General features: G+C 40.7%; 1 protein-coding gene across 2 annotated transcripts in view; it reads left to right on the top strand.

Moving 5' to 3' along the window:
- The first annotated feature begins 3,825 nt into the window (after positions 1 to 3,825).
- iqce (IQ motif containing E) overlaps positions 3,826 to 10,052 on the top strand; it is a 14,875-nt gene continuing 8,648 nt past the window's right edge. Inside the window, exons 1-12 of one of the 2 annotated variants that reach the window (XM_076302676.1) lie at positions 3,826 to 4,332; positions 4,566 to 4,613; positions 4,705 to 4,750; positions 4,965 to 5,030; positions 5,332 to 5,466; positions 5,821 to 5,891; positions 6,369 to 6,482; positions 7,236 to 7,286; positions 8,170 to 8,240; positions 8,919 to 8,991; positions 9,235 to 9,275; positions 9,793 to 9,962. In XM_076302676.1, coding sequence (XP_076158791.1) covers positions 4,282 to 4,332; positions 4,566 to 4,613; positions 4,705 to 4,750; positions 4,965 to 5,030; positions 5,332 to 5,466; positions 5,821 to 5,891; positions 6,369 to 6,482; positions 7,236 to 7,286; positions 8,170 to 8,240; positions 8,919 to 8,991; positions 9,235 to 9,275; positions 9,793 to 9,962 — 937 coding nt within the window. In that variant the 5' untranslated portion in view covers positions 3,826 to 4,281. Of the gene's footprint in view, positions 4,333 to 4,565; positions 4,614 to 4,704; positions 4,751 to 4,964; positions 5,031 to 5,331; positions 5,467 to 5,820; positions 5,892 to 6,368; positions 6,717 to 7,235; positions 7,287 to 8,169; positions 8,241 to 8,918; positions 8,992 to 9,234; positions 9,276 to 9,792; positions 9,963 to 10,052 lie in introns of both variants that reach the window. The other variant, XM_076302613.1, reaches the window with a different exon arrangement.

The raw sequence follows: 10,052 nt of genomic DNA, 5'->3' as shown, positions 1-10,052 counted from the left end.
GCTCTATAAGCACAATTAAATTGAAATTGAAATTAAAATAGCGGTACAAAATATGAGAGCCGCTCAGTCCTGCACATTCTCTCTATACAGCAGCATCGGTTCAATAGCATCACTACTAGTGCTTGACACTGCACCTTGTGTGAACTGCCAGAGATTTCAACTCTCCTAGAGACCTCTGATCACAATACCCTGGATTACATGTAGATTATTATACAGAATACACTGCCCAGTATAACGTGACATACAGGCTATAAAGTACTATCCTGGGGTAATATGCTAGCCTTTATAACATACCGGTAAAATAAAAAATTTACTACCCCAGACAACATATTATCCTGGATAACATCACATAGAATGTTCCATCACTGACAGCATAGACAATACACATAATGTCTTGTATGTAATCATATAGTACTTGTACTTATACAACAGATTAGGCTATATGGGGCATTTTCGAGCACATTGTGATCTTATAAGTTATTGGGTAGCTTTAGGCTTAGCTGGGTGGCTTGTAGCTTTGCTGAAGAGCTGTATACAGTGAATTACTGATTTAATTTAAACGTCCAATTCGTTTTGTCCATTTTAACCTTGCGCCCAGTCCTGCACATTCTCTTTGCAAAAATAAATCACGCTTGTCAATGTGTCTCCATCTCCTACTTCATCCCCTACTTTGTGTATGTAAATGAGTGTGTGTATAGTGTGTGTTTTTGAGTATATGTGTGCGTGTGTGTGTGTGTATGGATTTGCTTGTGAGTATGTGTGTGTGGGTAATGGGGTGTGTGTGTGTGTGTGTGTTTATCTGTGTGTGTGTATGTGTGTGTCTGTGTGCCTAATTGCCTGTGTGGGTTTTTATGTGTCTGTGGGTGTGTTTATGTGTGTGTCTGTGCATGCATGTGGATGTGTTTGTGTGTGCGCGTGCATGTGGGTGTGCTTATGTGTGTGTGTGTGTGTGTGTGTGCATGTGTGTGTTTATGTGTGTGAGAGTGTGTGTATGCGTGCCTGTGTGTGTGCATGTGCGAGTGTGCATGTGCATGCATGTTTAATGTGTGTGTGTGTGTCATTATGTGTGTGTCTTTGTGTGTCTGCTTCATTAGCGCGGCTGTGATAAATATATTTGGTTGAATAATGAATTAGGCCAACATGGATGCAAGATATCCAAAGTGAGATGTTGATGATAATGATGAGAATATGTACTTAGATTAAGAGATGCCCTCTGTTCTCAAAATATTGTGCTTTCTCTATTTGCAAATATGGCACAGCCGCTTAAAACATTTTTTGTGACTGTATGTTTCTGTATACAAATGTGATTATATCTCCTGTACATGTTTGTATATGTTTGTATATAATTGTAATGACTTGTGATGTAATTTTGTAATTTTGGTGATTCGGATATGTGACCCCGAATGCACTCTTATGTCTTGGGGTTACTGGGTGATTGGCAGGCGAGCCTATAAATGGCCGCTGCGCCCTTTGATGCGTCACGCACAAGGAATACTGATGAAGGGCTAGACCCGAAACGTTTACCCCTTGTTGATGTGGCCTGTAACTGTTTTTTCGGCTTTTTAAGAATACACTGTTGGAACTACTCTCCCCTTTATTCATTTGGTCATTAGCGCGGTGTTCATAATTATTAACAAAAACATTTATTGTTGTCATCATCATCATCATCATCACAATCATCGTCATCATCATCCCCATCATCATCATCGTCATCACAATCATCATCATCGTCATCATCATCCCCATCATCATCATCGTCATCATCATCATCATCATCATCACAATCATCATCATCGTCATCATCATCCCCATCATCATCATCGTCATCATCATCACAATCATCATCATCGTCATCATCATCCCCATCATCATCATCACAATCATCATCATCATCATCATCACAATCATCATCATCGTCATCATCATCACAATCATCATCCCCATCATCATCATCATCATCATCACAATCATAATCATCGTCATCATCATCACAATCATCATCATCGTCATCATCATCATCATCATCACAATCTTCCCCATCATCATCATCACAATCATCATCATCGTCATCATCACAATCATCCCCATCATCATCACCCCCATCGTCATCATCATCATCGTCTTCTTTATCATCACATAGAAATCCATATCGTCAGAGATATAGTTCGCTCGGATCAGCAAGCACCTCAATCTCTCATATGCCAGGCAACCATCACAAATTGGTGGCATGGAGATTAGCACAGACTTGCATCTTGCATCACAAATCTTCACTACTAATGTTTTATGGGAAAATTATCACGACTGGAGACCAGTTATGCTGTAAAGCTTTCAGCCAAGCTAGGTGCCTTTTTTTTTCACACATTACCGAACCAGCAACAGCAACTCACTGTACAGTTCACTCTGTTAAAACAGGTGGGCGGGAGGAAGATTATTGTATATAACTCATCATCATCATCATCATCCTTACATAAAGCAGTTAGACAGATTGGCCCCTAACCTTAACCTGGCCTGCAGATAGCCTTGCACAATCACAATCCCATGTTTAACCCACCGTGCCCCTTGTGAGGTAACAGAGCACATCACATAATTGCATCCTTTGCGGATCTAGAAGGGTCTTGGCTATGGGAGACCGTTTTAGAACCATGTTGTGTCCTAACTCTTTAGTTTGGTAATCTGAGACGGAACTGTGAATAACATATCTAAACTGACAAACAGCAATGTGAAATCATCATTGGTTGACCAGTTGACTGGTCAGTTTGATCAGATGTGTGACAGTAAATTGTAATATCCATTTGCATTAGCCTATGGAAATAATAAACTAAATCATATTATCTCAGCTAAGAGACAACAACTTAACTATAATTTTCCTCAAATGTACATCTATGCAAATTCAATGAGTCAATGACCAAAGGTCAATGAAGAAACATCAATCAATCTGAAAAGCAGCCGTGTAGGTGACAAAAGCATCAAATCAAGCATATAATTAAATATATTAATTTGTAAACTATATATGAATTTGTTTCTTACCCAGTTTGGTACGTTCTGAACACGAATGCGTTTCGTTTTCAAGGAATTTGGCGTTGCTCATTCAAGGTGAGGATTGTACAGTTCTGGCAGGTATGCTGCGCTGACGGCTCGTCTACAGTAATGAAGACTCACTTCTTACAGCGTTCAAATGGCAGAGGTTACAGACACACACGCATCAGCTATTAAATAATGAAGCTAAGAGGATAGTACGACACCTTGCCCTCTTGCTCTCCCATATACGCACATAGGTACTGGTTATATAACATGTCCATCAAGAGCAATGGAGTTTAAGCATTTGTGCAGACGGCACACTTCCAATAGGGTTGCTAGCTAATAGGAACTCTGAACAGCTTAACTGTACCTGTGCTGTTAAGTAGCCTACTCACGCGAAAGTCTTAAGTAGGCAATGGCATAGTCAACCAAATGGCAATTAAGGCAATTATATTAATTCAATTAGTTACAGAAGCAGTGAGGATGTACTTACATGCATGATAATAATCGTAAATATGCCGGTGGAAAAGTACAGTTTAGACATTTCAAGTCCTCATTTTAGGCAGTATCATTTGCATTACATGATCAATGTAATTTTTCTGTAATTTGTCAACTCTTTTGCTGCCTGTGGTAAAGATTCAGTTATGCGCAAACCTACGCGTATTTGACTGAAATCACTGCACGACATAGGAGGAGTGCGTAAATGTTGCGCAGTGTGGACGTGCATAGACAGACTGCAATGTATCTGTTTCCAATTCAGATGTTTCTGGTTGCTAGACGACTGATACATTGAAACGAAGCTCATGGATAAAACGGAAACGAAAAAGACTGTCATCTTGTTTAAACTAGCTAAATGCATACTGTAGGCCCAACTGTTTAAAAATGTTTTTGAAAGAACTGGCACAGTTGTCATACAAGACATCTTGCAATAGCTCACCAGCGCACAACATGCTTCTTCATGCTCTCAAGATACTGGAAGTGGTGCATGATTGCTAAGGCTGCTAAGCTAATTCTTATCAAATTTCGTCTTTCTCTTTGGCCGTGAAAAAAAAAATCGGAAAATGGTGCACAACCTCCGAATTCAACAGTTGTGAATATTGCTGCGTTTGATGTCATTCGTACCAATCTGATTCGTTCATTCGAAGCAGAAAGATGAGGCTGAAATCTGTACAGAGATTGTGTTTTAACAAAGGCACATAATTTACAATTCTGAACGTGTACTTCTGATATCTTCACGTTTCCTTGTTTTTGGAGAATCCAACCATGTCTTTGGGTGCCAGTGATTTCCTCACGGATGAAGAGCTCGAGGAGTTGGTGAGAGAGAAGTTGGATTATAACCCATTTCAAGTTCAGATATCACTGTAGACTTTTACCTATCCTCGCCTGTGTTGTTTTGTGATTTTGGCTGAATTGCTGCAGATGTAACCAGACACTTTTACTTGTGTCTTTTAAATCAGTCTATACAATAAACTAGATTACCTGAAAAATAGGAGTTATTGCAGCCTTCAACTGTCAAAATATTAATGTGATTGCTCTTTCTTTCCAAGGGTGAGGATGGCCACTCCCATATTACGTATGTTTCCGATTCAGACAAGGTGAGGCATTTCAGATTGTACACTACGTATTAATATGTATCAAACATGCCAATAATCCCAAACATTAATTTTACTTTAATTCTATTCACAGAAAGTACGAAAAAAGAAGACATTGAGCAAACCCCCACTCTCACCAAGTAAGTGTCATTTGTTCTGATGTTTCAATTAAAATCCTCAGCAAACTTTCAAAGTTTCTGCAGAGCAAAGTAATATACAGAAGATAATAATATCCTACGAGTTACACCTTTTCTGTAGGTATTTCTCAAGTTGTGAGATAAGATTTCCTTACATTTATTTAAGAAATGGAAGTGTGCTGTGAAATTGACATTGTTTTCTTCTGTCATCTTTAAGGGTCTCCATACTTGACCAGTGCCAGTCTGAACCCCAGGAGGTCAGTAGCCTCCATTTGGAGAACAGGTAAATTGTCACAGCGCGGTGTCACCAAGGGAATTATATTCACACACACACACACACACTTGCGCCCACACATTTCCTTTTTTCGATATGTCTATCCACCTGGCTGTCCATACATTCTTTTATCCATCCATCCTCATAAACACACACTCTCAATCTCTCTTTTTCTATCTATCTTTCTGTATGTCCATCCGTCATCCTGACTTGCAAGTTGCTGTAGATCAAGGTGTCTGGCAAATCAGCAGACGCTGGTGTGAATTAAATGTCCAGTCTCTAACCCCCCGTCCCCATCTATTCCCTATAGCCCTGAGCCAGTCCCCCATGAAGGGGGACTATGAGCTGCCCCAGAGCAGGACAGCCATGCCTGCCACCACCCCAGAGTACCTGAAGGAGGCCTTCGGCATGAAGAAGCCCAAGCACTCGCGCTCCGCCACCAACGGTGAGAGGCTGCCGTCCGACAAGCTACGTCTGGTTACCGTAGCATGAGCCTTGACAGATTGTTTGTGCCACTGTTTGTGTGTGTGTGTGTGTGTGTGTGTGTGTGTGTTTGTGGAGAGGGGAGTGTTAAAGGTGTTTGTGTACAGTAGTGTGTGTATGTGTGTGTGTGTATTTGGGTGGATGGTGTAACTTTCAGAGAGTCCATAAATGTAAGGACTCTATTTGCATAAAAGGGTGGAGAGAGATTGCTATGCCTGTTTCAACTACTAGGTACTATGAAGTAGTACTATTAGTACTACTACTACAATTACTACTTATAAGTACTGAGGTGTTGATTTCTGATGGGCTTTTGTAGGTTACATCCCTGGCACTCCGGACTTCAAGGACAAGGAGGACATGTATGATGAGATTCTTGAGCTCAAGAAGGTACACTGAGCAGCTTAACAATCTCTCTCTCTCTCTCTCTCTCTCTCTCTCTCTCTCTCTCTCTCTCTCTCTCTCTCTCTCTCTTACACTTTCTCTCTACCTGTCTATATCTACCATCTGTCTCCAGTTATATCTCATTCCCTTACTCTCTCTTTTTTAATCTTGTTGTTGTTATCGCTAATTGCTGTCTGTGCTGAACCCTCTCTTGGCACTTCTCTGGGTGGAATGGTGTGTGGCGTGTCTAAATGATGTGTATTTAACAGGTGACATGGACTGAGATGACCAGCATTACATTTTATTTATTTATTGGATTCAAATGTTTCTTTTAAATATTGTTTTAGTTTATTATATGTTTGTGTGTTTGTTTGTTTGTGTGTTTGTTTGTTTGTGTGTTTGTTTGTTTGTTTGTTTGTTTGTTTGTTTGTTTGTTTGTTTTTAACACTGACTCTCCTGCCCAATGTTGCGTGTACATCTCAGGCTCTGCAGGCTCAGAAGGCGGACGGCGATCGCATGAAAGCCAAACTGCGTCGCCTGGAGGAAGAGAACACAAAGAAGGAGAAACAGATCCAGCAGCTTCTGGATCCCACCAGAGTAAGCACACTCACATCCCGTCTTCTGGATCCCGCCAGAGTAAGCACACTCACATCCCGTCTTCTGGATCCCACCAGAGTAAGCACACTCACATCCCGTCTTCTGGATCCCGCCAGAGTAAGCACACTCACATCCCGTCTTCTGGATCCCGCCAGAGTAAGCACACTCACATCCCGTCTTCTGGATCCCACCAGAGTAAGCACACTCACATCCCGTCTTCTGGATCCCACCAGAGTAAGCACACTCACATCCCATTTTCTGGATCCCGCCAGAGTAAGCACACTCACATCCCATTTTCTGGATCCCACCAGAGTAAGCACACTCACATCCCATTTTCTGGATCCCACCAGAGTAAGCACACTCACATCCCATTTTCTGGATCCCACCAGAGTAAGCACACTCACATCCCATCTGGATCCCACCAGAGTAAGCACAGTCACATCCCATCTGTTTAGCCTTTTGCTGAATCTCCTGATTTTGTATAACCGTTAAAAGTAACAGTAGTTAAAATAAAATAAAATGAATGAAATTAAATTAAAGTAATTTAATTCAATTAATTGAAATTTCAACCCTCAGTTTAAAGTGATATAAGCCAGCGGGCATTTCATTGTTCACACTCCTAGTTGAATCAGAGGCTCAAAATAAGATTTTGTACCCTTGTGCCATATAGCTGGGAGAGTCTGTTAAAATATGTACAGTCCTCTGGCCTGCTCTGAAGGCAGTAATAACTATTTTATGTTTGTTTGTGTCCAGAGTCCCGAGTACACAAGGAGTCTAGTGGACAAGAAGACAGATGGCAAATCGGTGCGTAATGGCTTCTTGATTTGTTTTGACTACAATTTATAGTGTATATAATGTTTCTACTACTGAATCATTGTGTTGTTTACCTATATGAATCTATGTATAGACCCTTTCAACTAAACAAATATGTGTGTTGCTAAGGCATTTCGGGGGGCATAGAAAACACCACTGAGCAAATGGTAACTGCAGTGCAGTTTTATCTGCATTATTTTGAACGTTTAAACCGGATTGGGCAGTTGTAACTGCCAAGAGGACTTTTATTTGAATACATTTGCCACATTTGATCAGTTCAGTTTGATGTGCCACAGTACAGACACACCAAAGCCGTGCCCCGCAGCCAGCAGGCAAGCTGGCACAGCAGATCTGGAGTGCCGGAACATTCTAACACTAAACATAATCAGACAATCACTACATTGCCAAACATCAAAGCTCCCGTCAAGTTCAAGAGTAGGACATGGGGGCTATAAGCGTTTGCCCCCCCACTGTGCGCGCCTTGATGAGTTTTACCCAGCATGCAACAGGACAGGCATGATGTGTCTGCTGCAGTAAAATATATAAAGATAATGGATATAAGTACAACATGTCTGCCATGGGAATTAAATGAAAGTGAATCAGAATATCGGCTACAGTTCAGCCCAAAATTATTCCTACATTTTGACTTATAGTGCATTTTTATTTTACCAATAGGCTTCATCTGTCTTGAAATGCATCAGACAAAAACATTTTACTAGACTAATTATGAATGATACATAATTGACAAACAAGCAAACAAACAAATAAGATTAAATCAAAGTAAAATTTGGCATGTTATGGTATGAATTACTATGCACTTAAATGGAATCCTTGTGAAGTGAGTGTGTGTAATCGGGCTCTGTGTCCTGATCAGGTGGTGCATGGCCTGAAGCAGAAGGTGCTGAGATTGGAGCAGCAGTGTAGAGAGAAGGAGACGGCGCTGAGGTATGTCTGAGCGCTAGCCTAGCCGCTATAGTGGCTATTTAAGAATGCTAATGCATCTGCACTCCACTGTAAAGAAAACGTCCTTGATTACCGCTTCAACCTTCTCTGATGCAAAAGTAAAGTTGCCATGTAATGTTGGAATCAGAATCTATAATCAATTGTGCCATTATGTGGAATCACCGTCACTGTGTGAGATTCCTCCATTTTACTGTGTGAGATTCCACAACTTCTTGTATGTCTGCCTTTTTGTATGTCATATATTGTGGCGTATGCTCTCAGTCTGCCATCACGCTTGTAAACTGGACGCGGTGTGGTGACATTTGTGTGATTTCTGCTCACAAGAAACTTGGTGTGTGTGTGTGGTTGTGTATATGTGCTTTCTCACTAACTGTTGCCTCTCTGTCAAAACCATCTTGCATAATGTGAAGAACATCCTCCATATGTGAAGAGGTCTGTGTTTGACACTGGTGTCAGAGAATAACAGAAATCAGTTAGTTAGTAATTAGCTTTAGCAATAGCAAATAGTTACATTATTATGTAGCTGGCATCAAAACCGCTAGACTAAACATTCAACTGATTGTTTTAATAAAAGGATATTACATATGTAATTAGACCTTAAGACATTGATTATAAAGTAGTTATGGAGTATTGGCCAATAAAACCTCTGGATCTCCACAGTAAGCTTCAGAGTGAATTAAGAACAACAAACATGGAGGAAATGAAGATCACCATGGAGACGTACTACGAGGAGGTAGGACACTGATTTCAATTAGTGTACATCAGTAGCCTACATAATAAAGTGCGTACAGTACAAAACAATACAATCAGTCTTTCTGTTTATATGTTGTATAGCAACACTGTAGCTATAATATTAATAATAATTCAGTCATAACTGAATTTATAATTTAGATAATAATATAAAGTTATGTTATATCAATAATACCTGTCCTTCTAAGAATTTGGTGACTGAAGTGATGTCTCTTATTCCTCTCAGGTCCAGAGGCTCAGAGTATTACTTGAATCTGCAGAGAAAAGGTAGTGTGCTATGTGTGGACTAAACCTCTTCTGTTTTAACAGATTGTGTTCAACATCGCCTCTCTGCAGCCATACTGTACTTCCCTATTTCATCATTCCCTATTGTCTCTCCCCTTTGGCTTTTTTCCATTTAAGACCAGTGGAGAAAGGGGGGGGGGGCAGCCCAAGCCTTGTTCTTTAGACACACAAACACAGAAAGTCTAAGGATATCCTGCCAGATGTAGGGAATATATCCCATTTTGTATTCCACATCTGAGGCACTTTGAACTTCTGTTGAATGTGTTTAAAAAGAAAATAAAAGAATAGAAAGAAGAGAGTTAAATATAAAAAAGACAGTTTTTTCCTTCTGTTAATAACTCTGGGATTGTTATGTCAAAGATATAGATTGATTTGACTGCTGTTGAACTCAAATTTGTTTTTAATATACAGTAGACCAGATCAAACAGTTCATAAGTTCATAAGATCTCTCTCTCCCTCGCTCTCTCGCTCTCTCTCTTTCTGTTTCTGTCTTCCCCAGTAATAAGATAGAGAGCACGGAGAACCGGAGGCAGCAGAAGGTTCTGCGGGCGACGGTGCTGAAGCTGACGCAAAGCGTGAAACAACTGGAGGAGGAGAACGCCAGACTCAAAGAGGAGGCGGAACAGGAAGTCAGCATTGTCACCGAAAGTCCCGCCAACCGCGCCAAAGGTATCGCTGCGTTTACACGACCATATGGACCATATACAGTGACCCCCCCCCCCCCCATCATGTGTGCTAACATTCACCATAGCTATGGCA

The sequence above is a fragment of the Alosa pseudoharengus genome, unplaced genomic scaffold (assembly GCF_046254945.1).
Source record: "Alosa pseudoharengus isolate Yale_2024_CS ecotype anadromous, Long Island Sound unplaced genomic scaffold, YU_APseudo_1.1 YU_APseudo_1.1_scf_1, whole genome shotgun sequence".
NCBI lineage: Eukaryota > Metazoa > Chordata > Actinopteri > Clupeiformes > Clupeidae > Alosa > Alosa pseudoharengus.
This window is presented reverse-complemented; position numbering and strand designations above follow the sequence as displayed.